Below are 20,863 nucleotides of genomic sequence, written 5' to 3' on the forward strand. Positions count from 1 at the left end.
GAGCAAGACCTAGAAGTATGCAAGTCTAATAGCCTAGTGTTAGATTAATTCCAGAAATTGAACTTCTCTTTATTTGATAAGAACAGTTAGGATGGTGAGGGAGGAGAGGCAGTCTTTGGTGAATAACAAGTTTAAATGTACAGTTTACATGATATACCACATTAAATTCCATATGGATAAAAGTTTTTTAAAACCATATCCTTCTGTCTGAGTAACAACTTTTAAGACAGTCAAAACTGGATTAAGGGACTTGCTTAGGGTCACAGAGAAAGAGCTAGGAAGTATCTGAGGTCAGGTTTGAACCCAGATCCTCTTGACTTCAGCATGACTCTCTTTCCACTGAACTACCTAGCTGCCCTCAAATGGATAAATTACTTAATACAGAAGGTCATATTAAAAAAATTATAGAAGAATGGAAAATCAGGAATGCGTAACCAGAGAAGAAATAAGATTTTATAAAAGACAAAAATAGATCAATTCAAGTATGTAAAATTAAAATGCTTTTAAATGACAAAATCAATGCAGAATAATTAAAATAAAATAATTAAAATAAAAAATTTTTATTTTTTAAATTTTTATTATTTTATTATTATTAATTAAAATAAAAAAATTAGAATAAGAAGAAAAATTTGATTGGGAAAAATTTTGTATCCCCCCTTCTTGATAAAAATGTGTTTTATACAAAATCCACAGGAAAATGACAAATTTATTGATGATTCTCTATAAAATAAAGTCTAAATCTATACAGTTTCCCTTTTTTTTAACTTAAACAAATTTCCGTTTTCAATTACATGTAGAAACAATTTTTGACAATTTTTTCCCCCTAAAACCCTCACCTTCCATCTTAGAATCGATACTGGGTTTTGGTTCTAAGGCAGAAGAGTGGTAGGGGTAGGCAATGGGGCAAAATGACTTGCCCAGGGTTGTTTGGACCCTTTGATATTATTTATTGAGATGATACCAGTTGAGTCTGTGTCATAAAACTAACACCATCTTCCCCGAGTTCCTACGAGACAAATCGGTTGTCTGAGGCTCATGGGGGAGGGATGAAACATGCAAAACTGGGGTTTGGGTATGACTTCACTATGGGGAGGTCCTAATAAGGGTGCCCCATGGCCACCATGAGTTTAAGGTACAGGCAGTGGTGACAAGGTGGGGGAAGGGAGATGCCAAGGAAGTGTCCACTGGGTTCGGCTGTGGCTTGGGGTTTACAGCCACCACAGAGTTGTGATAGCTCACAGGTCTGCTTACCTCTCTCTCTCTCTTCCTCTCTCTCTCTCTCTCTCTCTCTCTCTCTCTCTCTCTCTCTCTCTCTCTGCAGTTGCGTGGTGGTGGTTTTAGACCCCAAGAAGAGTAAGCAGCAACACATCTTTAACACTGCCAGGTAAGGAGAGGAGTCAGAATAACAACCTTGGCCAGCTTTTCTCTGACACTTTGCTTTCTTTCTTTCATTTTCATTTCTTTCCTTTTTTTTTTTTAAACCCTCACCTTCTGTCTTAGAGTCAATACTGTGTATTGGCTCCAAGGCAGAAGAGTGGTAAGGGTGGGCAATGGGGGTCAAGTGACTTGCCCAGGATCACACAGCTGGGAAGTGTCTGAGGCCAGATTTGAACACAGGACCTTCCATCTTTGGGTCTGACTCTCAATCCACTGAGCTACCCAGCTGCCTCCCAATTAAGGAAATGGGTTCAGTACTTTCAAGGTCTCCACACAGAGCCACCTCCCCTTGTTACTTTTTTAAGTGTTGTTTCATTTTGTTTTTCCAACAACTCCAGAAGGTGGGTACTATTATCATTTTATAGGTAAAGAAACTGAGGCAGAATGAGGTGAAGTGCATGAAGGCAGCATTTGAACTCCCACTTGGAGTTAGGAGTGGACTGTGGGGGTCTTTAAGAGTAAATAATTCTAACCCTCCTAGCAGATCCATGGTAGAAAGAAGCCTAGGTGGGCAGGCACACTTCCCGCCCCTTTGGGGAGGGCAGGCCTTTTCTCCGGTGTCTGTTTCATCCCGAGGGCTCATGAGTGCCAGCTCCAGAGAGGTAGGCCACAGATTAGGCCATGGGGAAAGCTTTGCCTGGCTTCCCCATGAGAGGGTGGTGGGATTTTCCAACATAGGCCTGGAGTTTCTTTCCTAGTTTATTTGTTCAGCATTTACTGAGCACCTATGATATGCAGGGATCCCTTCCCACCAGTGGTTGTCCTTGGATGGACATATGACCATCTCATACATATCCCTGGCTATCAACATTCACTGAGCAGGGAAACGGGGGTAAGACTTCTCTTGGTAAAGTCCTGATTGCTGGTTTGTCCATCCAACCCTACCACTGGTGTGCTCTCCGAACTTGGGGATGAGGACAAGGGCACATTGCTCTGCCTGGGCCTGGCTGGCAGGCTGGCAGAAAGCCACAGTGGGTCAGGGAACTGGCTACATTGTTAATCTCCTCATTTTAGCTTTCTCTGGAGGCCATTGTTTGTTAGGGCCTGGGGTCTCAGGGTCTGAAAAGGCAAAGGTCTGTTGACCCCTGATGTTGGGTGAGGTCCAGGGTCTGACTAAGGCCTGAGATCCCTCAGTTTCCACTTTTCCCACCAACAAAATAGCTGATTCCCCCAGTTTCCACATTTCTCTACAAGTTGCTGATTTGAGGCAGTAATCCTTTCCCAGGCTCCCTTTTCCAGACCTTTTTTCCAGACAGGAAAACATGTTTTACCAGCACCTGCTTCTCCCCTTTCTCAGTTCCTGTTATGTCCCTGGTTACCCTCACCTTCAGTTCCTCCCTCAAGGCTTTCTCTCTCAAGGCTACATTGTTATGGGAAAGTTGCTTGAATTTTCATGAGAAAAATTCCTTGTGGTTTCTGCCTTTAAAAGCTAGTGTATTCATCCAACAAACTGCACTTGGTTGCCTCCAGCACCCGACCCCTAACTTTGACTTGACTCTTTTTTTCACCAAGCCTTACCTGAGGACTCTGGGTTCCCTTTCTGCCCCGCTAAAGGGGCTCTATCAATTGTTGGGAGAATGATTTCCATGACTTGTAAACCATTTCTTGGTGGGTAGAAAACTAATAGCTTCCTTCTTCTTGGTCCTCAGGAAAGCCCTGAGTGCACTTTCCTTTTCTCCTGATGGGAGATACATCGTGACGGGTGAGGTGAGTTGAGTTGACAGTTGTTGGATGGTGAAGTGGTCATTCTGTGGTAACCTCTGGCTTCTCCAAGCCCTGAACTGTGGCACAAAGGACCATCCCTGACTTGTGTTTGGCAGAGGGCCAGATTCTGCCCTCCAAGCATGACTCCAGAGCCTTCATAAATGCCGCCTACTCTCTGTGGGCTGCTCTGGAGCTCAGCTTTGCCCACTGTGAGTCTAGAACCCTAGATTACCTGCCTTGACTGTCCCCATCCTGCCTTCCTCCTGCAGAATGGGCATAGACCAGCTGTTCGGATTTGGGACGTGGAGGAGAAGAGCCAGGTGGCAGAAATGCTGGGCCACAAGTATGGGGTAGCGTGTGTGGCCTTCTCCCCCAACATGAAGCACATTGTGTCCATGGGCTATCAGCATGACATGGTGGTCAACGTCTGGGACTGGAAGGTACCCTCATCCCCACCCCCCATACACACACTGGCCCTGCCCCTCCTCTGAGCCTTTGGATGGTTCTGAAAATGTTTCCTCCCTCCTGGGGGTGATTGGGAAAGAGATTGAGGTAAAAGCAGATCCAGTATCCCGTGCTCTGTGAGTGATGCCAGGACTGAGGCTGAATTATCAGAAGGTATTGTCTGGGCTGTGGGTCACAGGTTTCAAACCCCCCAGGAGAAAAGGGGCCCTTGGATGCCAGGCCAGGCTAGGTTTATTATTAGGTGGGGTCAATAATAGTCGTTCCTGTTTCTACAGGTGCTTTGAGAGTTCTAAGGGGCTTGCCTCACCACACAGTCCTAGGAGGTAGTTGGTGGGAATATTCCATATTTCATTTTACAAATAAACTGAGGCTTGGAGTAGCTGACTAACTTTCCCCCAGTCACATAAATGTCTGACATAGGAATTGAATCCAGGCCTTGAAATCCCAAGCACTGTGTTGTTTTCCACTGGGACCTTCCCAGAGCTCTCCTCTACTTGGCACACCTCTCCCCTGTAGAGCCCATTGTTCCTTGGAGAGGCCAGGTCCTTTGTGGGGCCGCTGGGAGAGAGACAAGTTTGACTGCCTTGAATTTGTAGTGAGCTGGGGACAGTGGCCCTGCTGCTCTCCTCCTCAGGCCTGGCCTGATTCTGTCCTCCCTCGTGCCTCCAGGGAGTAAGAGAATAGAGGCTGTGATCCCCTGGGAAATTCACCCTGGCCATCTTGCCGCCATGACTGCCTGAAGTCATTGTATCTCTTGAGAGGAGACTTTGTCCTGGGAAAGGCAGCATCTGCCCTGCTGAACCTTCAGGGGAAAGGAGAGAAGGCAGCTATTGGAGACAGGGCCCACAAGGTCACACTGGCCCGTCATCCCCAGGACACATTCTGTGGAAGGGGCCAAGCAGTGGGTCAAGAAACTGAAGGTTGTAGACTATGAATAAGCAGGTTGAATTAAGCACCTTCTTTGTGCCAGGCCCTGGGCTAAGTACTAGGGGTACAAAGAGAGGTTAGAGCCCAGTCCCCAAGTTCCAGAGCCAATGCAGGGAGACTTCAGGTCAAGAACCTGGCACAGAAGAAGAAATATATAGGGTAGAGGGGCTGGGAAAGACAGGGCTGCCTGCAGAGGACCAGGGCAGGTGGGAATGACCAGCCTTTTTGTTCATGGCTCTTTTAGAAGGACAGTGTGGTTGCCTCCAACAAGGTGTCATGTAAGGTTATTGCCATCTCATTTTCGGAGGACAGCAGCTACTTTGTGACCGTGGGCCACCGGCATGTCAAGTTCTGGTTCTTGGAGGTGTCCAAGGAAGTAAAGGTGAGAGAGAGTTGGACAGAGAGAAAGATTGAGCTCGACAAAGAAGGAGGGAGGGGATAGACGGGGGGAGAGAGAGAGAGTGTGAGAGTGTGAGAGTGTGTGTGAGTGTGTGAGAGTGTGCATGCGTGCTAGGTCTAGATTTTGTTTCTGGGCCTATTCCCTGAGACCCCCACTGTGGTTCCATTCTATCCTGGAGCAAACACTTGCTGAAGCTCTGCCATATTCTTGTTCTGTTTAGTTTCTGGGTTGCTGGTCCTTAGTTCCTGAACCTGGCCTCCTACTATTGACTGTTCCCTGTGGACTCCAACTGGACTCCTGTGCTTCAGGAGGAGTCCTAGGCACTGGCTTTTGGCTTCTTGCCTTCCCATGTCCTAGTTCAGAAGCCCTCTGCTTCTTGCTGCCTTTGCTGACTCTGGGCCTGTTTCCCAGCCCTGTTCCTTTTCCTGTTCCCTTCCTGCCCTTTCTTCCAGGGTAGCTCTCCTTGACTGTCTCATTTCTGGCCTGAGCCCCTGCTCACTGGCTCTTCTTCAGCCCTCACCCAGCATTAGGGTATACTGACTGCAGGGTGGACTAGTGCAGGGCTGTGAACTGTCCTCTTTGCCCTTAGGTGACTGGCACGGTGCCCCTGGTGGGGCGTTCAGGCATCCTGGGAGAGCTGCACAACAATGTCTTCTGTGGTGTTGCCTGCGGGAGGGGCAGGATGGCAGGCAACACATTCTGTGTGTCCTACTCTGGTCTCCTCTGCCAGTTTAATGAGAAGAGGGTCCTAGAAAAGTGGATCAACTTAAAGGTACCCACATCTTTCTGAGGGAAACCCCTCCTTCTCAGGAGGTTCTCCTGGTGCTTTGACGCTCCCTCCACTCCAGGACCCCACTGGTGCTTCTGAGCTGGGATCCCTGGGGGTGGACTGAATTGAGTTCTAAAAAATCTCTCGGAGGCCAAGGCCTGACCCTTCTTCCCGCTCTCCCTGGCCCACAGGTCTCCCTTTCATCATGCCTGTGTGTCAGCGAGGATCTCATCTTCTGTGGCTGCACTGATGGGACAGTACGCATCTTCCAGGCCCATGACATGCATTATGTGACCAATTTACCCAAGCCCCACTACTTGGGAGTAGATGTGGCCCAAGGCCTGGATCCCAGGTACTCTAGTCAGAGGCCTGGGCTTGTGAGCAGAGGGGAGGGGTAGGCACCCCCTCCTAAGAGTGTCAGCCATAGTAAAGATGGGAGGGGAAGTGAACTGCCCTTCTGTTGATCTTTGGAGATACCCAGAGCCATGGGCTGTGCCCCAGTGGAGGGAGGCTCTGATAGGCTCACTGCAGGGGGAGAGGAGCTACTGTACTTGGCTCTGGGCCAGACCTTGGAGAAAGCCTCTAAACTTTCTAGAAGAGACTGGCATGGCTTTCTGAAGCTGTCTTTTAACATTTCTTCCTTCCCATGGGCTTGGCATTGTATCCCTTTAGGGAGCCAGCTGGGTTGCCCCAAGGGAGGCATTTTGTACACATCCTTATAAGAGAAGGAGGAAGGCTTGTCTGTCATTAATAAGGTCCTTTCATCTCCCCCTCCCTGGGGAAAGGGGACTAGGGCTCAGCTCTTGGGCTTTGAGCGAGGATGATAACGAAAATGTCTTCTCTTGGCCAGCTTCCTCTTCTGTAGGAAGGCTCAGGCAGTCTACCCAGACACGGTGGCATTGGCCTTTGACCCATGCCACTACTGGCTCTCGTGTGTGTACAAGGACCACAGCATCTATGTCTGGGACATCAGAGACCTAAGTAAAGTGGGCAAAGTGTGGTCCGATCTCTTCCATAGTTCCTATGTCTGGAATGTAGAGGTGAGTTGTTCCCTTCTGCCTCCTACAAAATCTTAGAGCCTCTGCCCTGGAACCAATCAGACCCCCGCCTGGAAGCTTGGGGAGGAGGGCTGCCCGGGCTCTGCCAGCCATTGGCTTGAGCAGTTGTGATAAGAGCCTCCTTGCACTTTCCTCTTCTGGGGGTGTAGGTTTACCCAGAGTTTGAAGACCAGAGAGCCTGCTTGCCCTCAGGGTCCTTTCTGACCTGCTCCTCAGACAACACCATCCGCTTCTGGAACATGGAGAACAACCCGACCTCTGGCCGTCCGAAGAATGTTTTCAGCAATGTAAGTAGCTGTGGGACTGACAAGCTTTAGTTTTCCATTTCTCCTTTCAAGTCAGGGTGGCCGGATTGTCCAGAGCTCTCCCAAAATGCACTTTGCCTCTGAACCTTAGGAGGATAGAGATGATTGACATTTCTCCATTCATTCCCTGGAATGTCTTCTGGCCAACATTGGTTTCTTCCCTTTAAAAAATCCAGTTCTGAAGGTCAGCCAGGTGGCTCAGTGGATTGAGAGTCAGGCCCAGAGATGGAAAGTCTTGGATTCAAATCTGGCCTCAGACACTTCCTAGCTGTGTGACCTTGGACAAGTCACTTAACCCCCACTGCCTGGTCTTTACCGCTCTTCTCCCTTGGAACGAATATTAATTCTAAAGATGGAATGCAAAAGTTTAAAACAAAATTCCGTTTTCTAAACCTTGCCTGAAAAGCTTTGATCAACGGGTATAGTGAAATTTGTATATCGAATGGATCAGCTTGGTTACAGTGCGTCCTTGACCCTGTATGGACTCCAGGAGGAAAGGGTGGGTGGGGAGAATCAGTCATTTTCCCAGGGCTAAGCCTAAAGGAATTAATCGTAGCCACTGGACTGTGTGGTCTTGCTTAAATTGTACCAATCCAATGTAACCTGAAACATGAAGAAATGCCATTAGTAGCAGCAAACCTTTCTTGGGCACCAACTGTGTATAGGGCTGCATGCCAGGTGCTGGGATCCCCGCCCTCTCAGTGCATATTCACTGAGGACTGGAAGAGGCTTCACTTGAGAGGGGAGTTTAGTCCGACTTATTACCCCCTCTCCTTCATGGGTCAGTCACATTGTCTTGGGCCTGAAGAGGTGTTTTTTTCTTTTTTATAAAAAATTTTTACCTTCTGCTTTAGAATTGGTTCCAAGATAAGGGCTAGGGAAATGAGGTTAAGTGACTTACCCAGGGTCACACAGTTAGGAATTATCTGAGGCCAGCTTTTAACCCAGGACCTCTCATCTCAACCTAGCTCTCAATCCAGTGAGCCACTTAGCTGCACTTTGGAAAGGTATTTCTGAGAGGGAGCTCCTGTCTGGGTAGCTCTGTGTCTCTATTGAGGCCTGGCCCTGGCCCCGCTTTTCTCTTTGTAGTGGTCCTGAACTCCCTAGGGTGGTGCCTGGACAGGGGCTGAGCTGATTGATGCCAATGCCATCTCCCTGGGCCTTGGCCCCTGATTCCAGTGCCTCCTTTCCTAGAGGCCTGATCCTCATTGTTCCTTTTTTTTTCTCTTCAAAGAACCTGCTAAAGGTGGTATATGTAGAAAATGACATCCAGCATCTGCAGGACATATCCCACTTCCCAGACCGGGGAAATGAGAATGGGACTCCTGTGGACATGAAGTCAGGGGTTCGGGTCATGCAGGTCAGTCCTGATGGTCAGCACTTGGCCTCAGGCGACCGGAGTGGAAATCTGAGGCAAGTGTCACCCTCACATGGCACCAGTTTTGGTGAGGGACAGCCTTATGTCAGGCAGAGGCCTTGTGTAGCCTTCCCTGTTCCTCCCTGCTATGACCCTTGGGTTCTAGCCTTGTTACTTTGGGCTGACGGCAAACCAGGGGGTACGTAGGTAGGCATGTGTAACTGGGCCAGATGTCTAGGCCAAGGGCACAGCTGTTTCTCCTGCCCACTGGCTGTGAGGTGTCTTGTCTTGCAGGATTCATGAGCTCAGGTTCATGGATGAGCTGATTAAGGTGGAGGCCCATGATGCAGAAGTTTTATGTTTGGAATATTCCAAGCCTGAGACTGGTGAGGTTTTTTCCTTTGGAGTGGATGAGAATGTGTGCAAGGAAGTAGGGAAATAGTTGAACAAGGGAGAGACCACCAAGGAGCTTCTTCCATGCATGACTCACCGTCCATCTCCTTCAGATTGCTTGGTGCAGGCAGATGGAGAGCTCTCAATTCATCTCAAGACTTTTAAAACTCAACTTGGAGCTTGAGAGAAATTCCTGAATATTGTAAGGCAATCTGACCCTTTGGAAAGGCTGAGCTCTCTGCAGCCTGCTCTAACAGACCCCTGAGAAAGAGCCCTAAGCAGAGGTGTGCTCAGCAAACTAGAACCCTGGGCACTGGGGCCCCAAGCAAGTCAGTGTGTGGGAGGCCAAGGAGGCAGGAGGACCTGCTGGGCAGCCCGGGGCTCTCTTATCTTCTCAGGGATGACACTGCTGGCCTCTGCCAGTCGAGACCGACTCATCCACGTGCTCAATGTGGAGAAGAACTATAACTTGGAGCAAACCCTGGATGACCATTCTTCCTCCATCACGGCCATCAAATTTGCAGGTGAGGATCCACAGATTTATAATGCTTCAGAAGTGGCCACCTGTTTCACCTGGTGCTTGAAAATACCTCAGCCCCCCACTTTATAACATCCAGAGAGGTGGCATCTAGCCTTGAAGAACTTCAATGAGGTCTCCCTTCCCCCCACTAATTCCCAAGGCTGCCCATTCTCCAGTTGTGTTCCTGACATCAAAGCTAAATTTGTTTCTTTGCAGCTTCCGCCCATTGTTCTTAGTTCTTCCCTCTGGGGCCCAAAAGAACAGATCAGCTCTCCTTCTGCCTTGTGGTGAGGGTCTCCTCCTGGCCCAAAGGAGATGGGAGGGGTGGGGTCAGCGGGAGGCTTCTAGGTGCCAGGAAGATGGCCGAGATCTCAGTACTGTCACTAGCCGATGAGGTGAGAGGATCCAGAGGACAAAAGGGAGTTTAGGCAGCAGTCACAGATGGTGGGTATTGGGCATGTTGCTGGCCTCAGGCAGAGGCAGCCTGGTAGAAGTGCCTGGTGAGTTGGTTTGCTCACAGCAATGTCTGAAGAGTTGAGCCTGGGAGAGGGCAAGTTGGAAGTAAGGGTGTGGGAGAGGGAAGGGGTCATCCATGTAATTTAACATCGAGCGTAGGCTAGAAGAGCAGGTGGCGGGGAGAGAGTGACAGGATGGGAGGTGCTTGGTAGGAATGGAGATCACGAGAAGGCTGAGAGGTCACTGGAAGTACTGGGGTGCTCTCAGGGACAGAGAATCTGCAGCCACAGGGGTAGAAAGTTGTGTGACTAGAGAAGTGGGAAGTCAAGGCTGTGTTATCTGGTGCCATGGGGAGAGGAAGGAAGGTGACGAGATTCTGACTGAAGACCCTCTGTAAGAGGCCTGCTGAGAAGCTCCTCTGGGTGCATCAGGACCTGCCGAGGAGAGGCGGCTGAGCAAGCTAGTGGCCTGTCTGGAGAAGAGGTGGGAGGGCAGGCTAACAAGGCCCTCTCAGGGAGTCAGAGGAGGTGAAAGGGCTGGGGACCTTCTCTCCTTCTAGGTTATCAGACATTCAGTTCACAGATATTGTGTGACTACTCTTCAGGCAACTTGGTTGAAGTCTGGCCTCTGATATAATCCTGGCTGTGTGACTTGGGACAAGGCCGACCAATGGTGTCAAACTCCCAATAGAAATAGGTCTCTGCAGTAGCACATTGATTGGGGAAAACTACAAGTCAACATCATCTGTGTTGCATCATATATTTTTTAAACCCTTACCTTCTGTCTTAGAATCTATTGTGTATTCCAAGGCAGAACAGGAAGGGCTAGGCAGTGGGGGGTGGGGTGGGGGTGTCAAGTGACTTGCCCAGGGTCACACAGCTGGGAAGTGTCTGAGGCCAGATTTGAACCCAGGACCTCATATCTTTAGGTTTGACTTTCTAATCACTGAGCCACCCGGCTGCCACCCCGTGTTGCATTGTAGTTGAACTGATTTTGTCAAACCTTTCTGGAGGGGAAGTTCTATCATTGACATCACAAGCCCAATCTAGCCCTTGTTGGCCCCTCACTGTGTTTGCCAGATGCTGGGGATACCAGGACAAGAATAGATGGTCCCTGCCTCAGGGAGATTCCATGTTTTTGGCACTTGGGCTCGGGTGCAGATCTTTATGCACAGTAAGGAAAACAGAAGGGAATTTGGGGAGAGAGAGAGCAGCAACAGCTGGTGGTGGGAGTGAATCTGGAAAGGCTTCATGGAACAGGTGGCTCCTGAGTTAAATCTTGAGGAAAGTTAAGAAATGGAAGGTGGGAGATGAGGAAGGATAAGGCACAGGCATGGAGACACATGATAGAATGTCGAGTTTGGAGACTAGCTGAGAGCGCCCTCTGGCTGAGACATATTCTTAGAAAGGGAATAAGATGAAAGTCTGGAAAGGCAGGCCCAAAGCAAGGCTTGGAGGATTAGCAAAGCTATTTGCATTTTTTCTTAATAGGGTGAAAACTTTCATTTCTAATTCAAATTATATTTTGCATCAATTGACAAGATCATTCCTTCTAGTGTTGAGAAATAAAGTGACTGGGGATAGCTAGGTGGCTCAGTGAAGGGGCAGCTAGATTGAGAACCAGGCTCAGATACAGAAGGTCCTCGTATCCTTTGTGACCTCCAATACTTTCTAGTGGTGTGATCTTGGACAAGTCACTTAACCCCCATTGTCTAGCCCTTACTGCTCTTCTGCCTTGGAACTGATACATAGTATTGATTCTAAGATGGAAGGTAAGGGCTATTTTAAATTAAAAAATAAAATAAAATGACTGTCCCAGGTCACATAACTAATTTGTCAAATGTTGGGACTCGAACTGAGATTTTCCTGCTCTTTATCCATTTAAAAAATAAATGTTTTAAATTAGGATTAAATGTCAGAGTAATTGACATTATCCCCTTCCCATTAGGAAGTTCATTGAAGATTGAGTAGGGAAGTAGCCTATTGAGATCTTTGTCTCGGGCAGATAATTTGGGCACTTTTTTGGGAGGATGGATTGAGAAGGGAGGTGCTGGAAGTGGGAAAATGAGCAGGAGGTTACTATAATAATCCTGGAGAAATGTGAGAAGGATCCAAGCTAGGTCAGGGGCCCTAGGAGTGGAGAGAAGGGGACTCATGGGAGATATGTTGTAGAAGTAGAATTGTAAAAACTCAGTAATTCATGAGTCAGGAGAGGTTGCTGACTGGGAGACTAGCATGGAAGAGGCCTAGACTCAAATCAAGAAGAAGAGGGTGGGTTTGGGGAGACTAAGGAGACCCATTTCTGATGGTGAGTCATCCAGGTGGAGATGCTGGGGCTCCGAGAGCAATTAAGTCTGAACTAATGGAATTCCAATGAGATCACCAAGAAAGAATGTAGAGAGAAGAGAAGAGCCCTTCAGAATGAGCTCAGGTGAATTAACACAGTTCTTGGGGGAGGAGATGAGTGATGATTTAGCAAAAAAGATCAAGAAAGACTGGAGGAGGGACTTGGAAGGCAAAACAACAGTGAAAAATACTCTTCAGAAGCATCAGAGGAGCCTAAGCCATGCCAGGAGACTAGAGGGTAGAAGGTACTTGGAATTGCCATCGGGTTCATTGGAATGTAAGCACAGAGCTTTCAGGGACCTTTGGCATCCCGAGTTCAACCGCATCACTTTACAAGTACAGAAACATAAGCTCAGGGTGATTTGCCAAAGGTCATGCAGGTAGTCAATTGGGAGTTGAGATTCAATCCCCATTTTCTTTAAAGGCTAAAGAAAGGGTAGGCATTTGCACCAAAGGCAGGTGATGCCATGGCGACTCCCAGAGTGAGCTGAGCAGAGAGCCTTCTGGTTGGAGTTAGCCACTATTGTGCCATGAGGCCCTCCCTAAGAAGGCTGAGCTGGGCCCTATGCAGAAGCAACTGCCTGGTCTCTCGGGAGTAAAGTTGTGGAGGTCAGCAGGCAGGGTTTGTAGAATAGTGATCAAGGAAGGAGACAAATCCTAATGGTCGGCGATTGTACAGAGAGCTCTTTGCTGATGTGGCATAACGCTAATGAAGCAGATCTCAGTGTGTTTCAGAAAAACTCCTGAGCCTTGTTTAGCCTTTTGGTCAGTACCCACTCCTGGTGCTTCATATAGGAACTAGGGTATTTCTGATGCTGCCTCTTAGAAAACATTGCCAGGACTTCTGAAATTGGTCAAGAAATTGAAGACTTTTGGGGCATAATGTTTTCATCACAGCCACTAATTGATGTAGGTGTTTGGATCAACCCAGTGATCACTTACTGTAAGGACCTAATTCATAAGACAGAAGCCTATTTGGTGAGTGAATAGCTGGTTTGAGAGGATGGCCTCAGGAGCAGGCTTTGGAATTTTGGATGAATGTTGGCTGCCTGAGAAGGATGTCACACACTTGATAAGGGCTGACAGATTTTGTTTGGAGTTTTGTGAACTTGGTCCAGGGCTTTAAATGGAGAAGGGAGAATAAGAAGAAAAAAGTTTTCTTCTATGCCCAGTCAGATAGTAGAGAGCTGCCACTACTACAGAGGAAGAAGAGTCATAGAAAGGAGATAACCAGAGAAAGAGCTGGTGATGGAGGAGTCACAAAGGGAGCAACAGGTGAGTTGGAGAGCCTGAATGCCAGGAAGCACGTGTAACCCTGCAGGTATCCTCAAGACTTGGGTGGGGACACCCAACCATTATATAATTAACAATTTATTCAGAAAGAGCAGAATAGATTAGGCAGACTAGACGAAACAAAACAGCCCAGTAACTTTTGGGTTATAATTTGTTTTGACAAAATGGACACCTCTTGACAAACTCGCAGACAATCTGAATGCAAAGTATATTCCCTGTAAGCATTTAAGTCAAACTGCCTCATAGTGTGTTTGTACAAGTAACATAGATCAGAAGAGATAATACTTGTGAGAAGAAATTCAGAAGGGGAAGCTTGGTGGAAGTCATTTGGATTAGGGAGAGGGACAGAAGACATAGAGGACCTGTGCTACAGACCACCTGGCCAGAAGAAGGTCAGAGATAAGGAAGTTGGGAAAACTGACAATCTTGGCATGGAAATGGAAGGCGTATAGGAGTGCCATGAGATCTTCCACTGTCTTGGGGTCTGCTGGTGAACACCCTCTCTGGCAGCCAATAAAGGCTTCTCACAGGTTATTGATACCTGTTGTCTAAATGTGACTGATATTTTTCAACATGCCTAAACAATTCTCCAACACATACACTACAAAGTAATTCCCCCAAAACAGTAACAGTTGAGTAATTTGTCACTTTCCTTGGTGATAATTTAATTCCACAAAAAGTGGAGTAAATAACCAAGAAGAATAGCTCTTTTGGATCTAAGATTGACCAATATAGATGGACTGGACCCTGAGGCACAAATGGTGGGAACTGTTGGAGGAAAGAGCCGGTCCATCTTCATGTATGTGACATAGGAGAAGAAAGCAAAACATGGGCTGACACACATCCCAGTTTGTGGAAGACCACTTGGAGCATTGGAGAGAAGACTGGACCCAGGAGTCTGGAAGACCCAAGTGCAAGTCCTGTGTATGATAACGCAGATTCTGTGAAATCCCGGACAAGTAACTTCACTTGTTTGCCTTAGCTTCCTCCTTTGGAAAATGGAGACAGTAGTTGTGGTGAGAATCAAATGAGCTAATGTGAGTAAAGTGCTTTATAAATCTATAGAGCTAACAATTTTGAAGAGGCCGTGGGGACTGTACTCCAATTCTGTAATTCTGTGGTACAGTAGAGCAGACAGCTAGATGGTGTTACAGTAGATAGAGTGCCAGTCCTGGAGTCAGGAAGGCATCTTCCTGAGTTCAAGACTGGCCTCAAGACACTCACTAGCTGTGTGGTCCTGGGCAAGTCACTTAACCCTGTTTGCCTCAGTTTCCTCATCTGTAAAATTAGCTGGAGACGGAAATGGCAAACCTCTCCAGTATCTTTGCTGATAAACAAAACCCCAGATGGAGTCACAGAGTTGGACTTGACCGAACTACAATACAACAATGTAGATATGGTATTGGACCTAAAGTGAAGAAGATCTAGATTCAAATTCCACATTACATACTAGCTCAGGGACCTTGATGGGATTAATTAGACCTTCAGAGACTAATCTCGATATGCCTTAGTTTCCTCATTTTTTTTTTTTGTTGTTTTTAAACTACTATTAATACTGTGTATTGATTCTAAGGCAGAAGAGTGGGAAGGAGTAGGCAATGAATGGGGTTCAAGTGACTTGCCCAGAGTCACAGCTAGGAAGTGTCTGAGGTCATATTTGAACCCAGGACCTCCCACCTCTGGGCCCGGCTCTCAATCTGATGAGCCACCCAGCTGCCCCCAGTTTCCTCATTTGTTAACCAGACAGTTTAGACCTGATGGCCTCAAAAGGTCCTACCAGTCCAAATCTAACCTGTAGGATTCTCAGGCCACAGTTAAGGAAGAGCTTGGTTGCTGAAATTGAATTGATGGGAACTTTGGAAGGCAAATACTACTACATATTGTGTAATTAGAATTTTCTCCCCAGAACTCTCTTTCCCAGCTTGCCATTTTTTGTTCTCATGTTACGTGCTTACGCTTTGAGGATAAAGTTGTGGGTGTGGTCTCCTTCCTCTCTCTCTGCTCCCTTGAAGGCAGTTGTGGAGGTTGGGTGAGAGCCAGGCAGGAGAATTTTACCCACCTGGTTTGGTTTTTCTTAGGCTTTTTACTTCTATTTTCTGTTTCTTCTACTTCAAGTGACTACTAATAAATCTTATAAAATATAATACTTGGAGTTATTGACATTAATTTAAATCTTACATCTTAGAACTTGTGATGGAAAATTGGAAAAGAGCGACATGTACAAATGATTTGTTTGGGGTCAAAGGAGAAGCTGCTTAAATAGGAAACTGCATAGGGAATGTGGATGTGGATGCATAGGGAACTCGCTCAAAAGATCAGACCTTTTAGTTTTACCAATTGTTTTCACATCCTATTTCTTTTTTTCATCTTTACATTTATTTCCAAGTGTCTTTATGCCCTCCCATGGCAGGCCTTCTCTTGTAATGGGGTTTAAAAAAAAAAAAGAGGAAAAAAGACCAGCATAACCAACCAGCACATCCACCACGTCTGACAGTGGGCAGGTACTATGCCCCTCAGTACTAAATTGGGGGGGTGTAGATTTTAACTCTTCTCTGGGGCTATGCTTTGCTTAGGTTTCTGTTTTAACATAGAAGATAGAAGCAAGGGCAGATAATGGAGGATGAGTACAAAAGAGTGACCTGCCCCTGTAAAAGTTGTGCCAAGGGTCCTAAAGCTGGCAAATGATAAGGATGACAAGAAAAGGCTTTGTAAGGTGTGTTGGGGACAAGAGGAAGGTAAAGGAAGGACTAATGACCATTGCTCCAAATCAGTAATGGAAAATAGGAAAAACCTGCTTCTCTCTTGCCTTTTATAAGAATGACCTTCAGAGTAATAAGCTCTGAAGACGTACCCAGTGAGGTGGAGCTCCATATAAGTTAAGGAGGTGGGAAAAAGAGCATCTAGCTGCCCTTCCTGAGTTCAGCTCACCAGGGCCAGACAGGGATGGTGAAGGTAGTGGTAGTTATCATTGTTCAGCCTCAGCCAGTCCTCTTTGGAGAATTTCAGAATATCGGGGGGAGGGTCTCTGATACTAGGGTGGACAAACCTTCCAATTATCTTTTTTTTTTTTTTTTTAAACCCTTACCTTCCGTCTTGGAATCATTACTGTGTATTGGTTCCAAGTCAGAAGAGTAGTAAGGGCTAGGCAATGGGGGTCAAGTGACTTGCCCAGGGTCACACAGCTGGGAAGTGTCTGAGGCCATATTTGAGCCCAGGACCTTTCATCTCTAGGCCTGGCTCTCAATCCACTGAGCCACCCAGCTGCCCCCCAAAATCTCTTTTAAAGTGGACACAAATCTTATTGTCAAAATTTTGAGTCTGTTGAGGGGAAGAGGATGCCATGGTGGAGCGGGATCACTGTGAGCACTAAAGACCAGGGAGGTTGGAAGGTAGAGAGTGGGGAGGAGAGAGATGAGCAGGTTTGGAAATGGGCATCAGGAGGCATATGGGGAGGATCACGGGATGGAAGATGATTGGGGAGTGTGGGAGAAAATGAAATGAGCAAGTCCAGCCAGTGGTGCATAAGGGGAAGGAAGGGTGGTTTGGACATTATGAGAATTAGGACTTAAGAGATTGTTGGGGCAGGTAGAGGAGGTTTGTCTCCGGGAAAGGGCACATTGAGACCTGGAAGTATTTAGGGTAGTGGGCTAGGAGGTCAGAGTGAGCACTTGAAGTGGAAAGAGCTATGGGGAGGGCCATATTAGGGAAAGTGGTTGGAGTTCTAGGCACAGGTAGAGTCACACAGTGAGGTGAGATTTGGGGGGAATGACAGATTTGCAGATGAGAGAATGTGAGGGGGCCTGTGGGAGGGCTGGGAGCTCCCACAGTCCCTCCAAGATGGCAGCTGCAGAAACTCTTGACCCTTCCCCAGCCAAGGTGGGCCAAGCTGTGGTCAGGGGCCCAACCTCTCTCCCCTCCTGTAGGGAACAGAGACATCCAGATGATCAGCTGTGGAGCTGACAAAAGCATCTACTTCCGCAGTGCCCAAAAGGTCAGGGGGCCAGCTATTCTTGTTCCTCCCAGGGACTATAGCCCTAGGGACTGGAGTTAAGGGGGGGGGTATGGGAGTGAGGGCAGGGGGTTACAGAGTACTTTATGGACAGACCATTTTCACCCTTGGGGGCAGAGTGACACTCAGTCTCAGCCAAATGCTCTGTCCTTTTTAAAAACCACAATGTTGCCCAAAGGTAGGGAGGTGGGGTAGGGGGTAGATATTCCTGGCCTCTGAAGACCACCTGTGGCCCTAGGTATCTGATGGCCTTCATTTTGTACGGACCCATCACGTGGCTGAGAAGACCACCTTGTATGACATGGACATCGATATCACTCAGAAGTATGTGGCCGTGGCCTGTCAGGACAGGAATGTGAGGTAAACTTTAGTCCAGGCATGGGCTTTCTTTGCCCTTGGCCTGATCTCAGTTCATAGCCTAATCTGAACCCAAAGCCTAATCCCTGTGGCTCTTCCCTTGGTCACCATTGGCTGGGGCCCTGGGACTGCCAAAGATGGTACCCAGTTAAGTCCCGCTCAGCCCTCTGCCCTGCTTCCCTCTGAGGCTCCAGAAGGGTCAGGGCTGAGGAGGAGCAGAAGGAGCTGGCAGCCTGGGGCTAATTTCAGAGAGGGCTTCCAAGACCCTGAGAGGGTATCTGATGTTTTCCTCAGAGTCTACAACACAGTCAATGGCAAACAGAAGAAATGCTACAAAGGCTCTCAGGGGGACGATGGCTCCTTGCTGAAGGTGAGAATACAGCCCGTGGGGGGCCGCTGCGTTGGAGCATTTAGCTCTGTCTGTCAAGGGTCTGTTGAGAATGAGGCCCTGTCCCGGGCTGCACCCCAGGGCTCGAACCCTAAAGATTTCTTCTTGCTTTTTTGGGGGGGATGGAGGGAAAGGCTAGGGAGTGAAAGAAATGCTCCCCAAAAGGGTAAAGGCATTAATAAAAAATGAAAAATACACCGAAGAAGACGGAAGGTTCTGAAGAGGCCATAGACAGGGCAATTTAATAGGGTGTTCCATTCAGTCTAGAGATTGGCTCTGTGATGCCTTGGGCCCTGCCCATGCAGTCCAGCATCTACTGTAACTTTGCTAGTCTTTAAGCCCTGAGGCATTGAGGGGCTAAAACCTGTATGTGACAGAAGCAGGACTGGAGCCCAGGACTTCCTGGTTCCAAGGCCAGCTTTCTACCCATTAGGCTATACTGCCTCTCAGATTTGATACAAGCTTTCAAAAACCCCCAGCTGCATATAACAAACTCATGGTTTTGTATATAATCCCCTTTTTTGGTTATTTGTTGTGTTCTGGAATGTTTTTGTCTGTTGATGACTTTTTAGTTCATAATTTATTTATTTATTTTTGAGCCCTTAATTTCTGTGTATTGGCTCCTAGGTAAGGGTGGGCAATGGGGGTCAAGTGACTTGCCCAGGGTCACACAGCTGGGAAGTGTCTGAGGCTGGATTTGAACCTAGGACCTCCCGTCTCTAGGCCTGGCTCTCAATCCACTGAGCTACCTAGCTGCCCCTTTAGTTCATAATTTAAAAGAATGTTTACATTTCTAAGAAATGGCCTTCCCTAGTATCGGCACTGACCCTTTGGAGGTTTGATGGGAGGCCCCAGGCTACTTTAGGATGGGTCTGGGGGCTAGGGGGCATAAGGACCTTCCATTGGGCCTAGCTATTGCCTGGAGCTGTGTGGAAGAACCAGAAGAGGCTGGGGCATAGGGACCAGACAGGTGGACTGGAGGGGTTGAAGGCCTAAGGGGAGGTGCTTTCCAGAGCTAAGGAAGGGCAGGCTTTGGAGCCAGGTCGATGATGGTGCTTCCCCTTTTCCCCTTGGTGGGCAGGTGCATGTGGATCCTTCGGGCACCTTCCTAGCCACCAGTTGCTCTGATAAGAGCATCTCGGTGATCGACTTCTATTCTGGAGAGTGCATTGCAAAGATGTTTGGACATTCAGGTAGGTCCGACTGCTTGTCTGCCCCCAAGTCCCAGGTCTCAGGTAGGGCCTCTCCTTAGCGCCCACACCTCTTTGGCTGCTTTCCCATAGAGGTGGCTAGGAAAGGCTCTTCTCTGATTTGTTTGCAGAAATCGTCACAGGCATGAAGTTTACTTATGACTGTCGCCACCTAATCACCGTCTCTGGAGACAGGTAAGGAGGCAATCATGGGGCAGGACACATTGTGGAGCCATTGGGCTTTTAGGGAGAGGGGATGTGAGGTGAGACGGTTATAGAAAAAATAAAACGCTATTTGATGATTGTGTAGTTTAAAACCCTTTCCACTGCAGTTTTGTATTTCTTCTCATTCAAACATCATTCTTGTTAATTGATTGACAAGTGTGGAGATGGCTGGGAAGACTTTCAGGTGCCGTGGACGTAGGTATCACGAACAGCTTACATGGAGCAGCCAGGACGGCTTTTGTGTGCCAGTGTAGATGCTGTCCAGATGTAGCTCTGACAGAGTAACTGTGTGGGCAGAGCGGCCTGAGCTTGGTGCACTTTTCCGAGGGGGCCTTGTGTGTCCTGTGGATGGCTCTCGTCTGCTTTGCAGCTCCCGCACCTTGACTAGGGCTGTCAAGTTTCACTCCTCTGCACAGTTTGTAGAACCCCTTTCACCATCACCAAGACTTAAGTAGGGGCGCTTGTGGGAGGAAACAGGATGAGTGTTTGTTTCGAATTTTCATTGTCATGGTCCCTCTGACATGAATTGGCTGAAGCTTCCTTAGAATATTTTTAGGGAATTAAAGTTTATTATGAAGATATTTTGTTTTTACCAATTATACGTAATAACAAATCTCCACAAGTTTTCCAAAGTTATATGATCCAAATGAACTCCTTCCCTTCCTTCTCTTCCCTCTCCTGGAGCTGGCAAGCAATTCCATCTGGGTTATGCATGTATTATCCTGCAAAAGGAATTAAAGTTTAGACCCCTCAACTAGGAAAAAAAACTAAAGATGAAAGGATGGAGCCGGGAGAGAACGAGATGGAGACTAGTTTCTGGCCAAGTCCTAGAGCATATTATTTAAGGTGATGATTTATGAGCATTCCGAAAGGAAAGCAGCGGGCACCAAGAGCTAGCAGATCAGGCCAGGCTAATGCCATGTCCTTTTTTGAACTGGGCAGGTGAAGGGCATGGCATGCTGGTGACCTGGTACACCTGGATTTCAGCAAAGCCCTTTTGGGGGGGACAAGATCCCACATGGCAGTTAGGAGATAGGGCAGCTAGCCAGATTCTGAGCTGGCTTAATGGCTGGACCCAAAGAGGAGGCTTTTTTTTGAATCTTTGCCTTCCATCTTAGAATCAATGCTGTGTATTGGTCCCAAGGCAGAAGAGCGGCAAGTGCTAGGCAATGGGGGTGAAGTGACTTTCCCAGGGTCACCCAGCTAGGAGGTGTCTAAGGCCACATTTGAACTCAGGGTGACCTGTTTCTATGTTTCTATGCCTG

The 20,863-nt window shown here is 47.7% G+C and overlaps 1 protein-coding gene across 1 annotated transcript in view; it reads left to right on the top strand.

The window, feature by feature from the left end:
• Positions 1-1,112: 1,112 nt before the first annotated feature.
• Positions 1,113-20,863, top strand: part of WDR62 (WD repeat domain 62) — a 28,686-nt gene continuing 8,935 nt past the window's right edge. Inside the window, exons 1-17 of the mRNA XM_044668619.1 lie at positions 1,113-1,132; positions 1,322-1,384; positions 3,087-3,144; positions 3,411-3,581; positions 4,778-4,915; positions 5,523-5,705; positions 5,894-6,054; positions 6,553-6,742; positions 6,910-7,047; positions 8,300-8,478; positions 8,717-8,808; positions 9,214-9,339; positions 17,353-17,420; positions 17,677-17,798; positions 18,090-18,165; positions 19,265-19,376; positions 19,505-19,568. Coding sequence (XP_044524554.1) covers positions 1,113-1,132; positions 1,322-1,384; positions 3,087-3,144; positions 3,411-3,581; positions 4,778-4,915; positions 5,523-5,705; positions 5,894-6,054; positions 6,553-6,742; positions 6,910-7,047; positions 8,300-8,478; positions 8,717-8,808; positions 9,214-9,339; positions 17,353-17,420; positions 17,677-17,798; positions 18,090-18,165; positions 19,265-19,376; positions 19,505-19,568 — 1,961 coding nt within the window. The remainder of the gene's footprint in view (positions 1,133-1,321; positions 1,385-3,086; positions 3,145-3,410; positions 3,582-4,777; positions 4,916-5,522; positions 5,706-5,893; positions 6,055-6,552; positions 6,743-6,909; positions 7,048-8,299; positions 8,479-8,716; positions 8,809-9,213; positions 9,340-17,352; positions 17,421-17,676; positions 17,799-18,089; positions 18,166-19,264; positions 19,377-19,504; positions 19,569-20,863) is intronic.

This window comes from Gracilinanus agilis, chromosome 3 (assembly GCF_016433145.1).
Source record: "Gracilinanus agilis isolate LMUSP501 chromosome 3, AgileGrace, whole genome shotgun sequence".
In the NCBI taxonomy this organism is placed as follows: Eukaryota; Metazoa; Chordata; class Mammalia; order Didelphimorphia; family Didelphidae; genus Gracilinanus; species Gracilinanus agilis.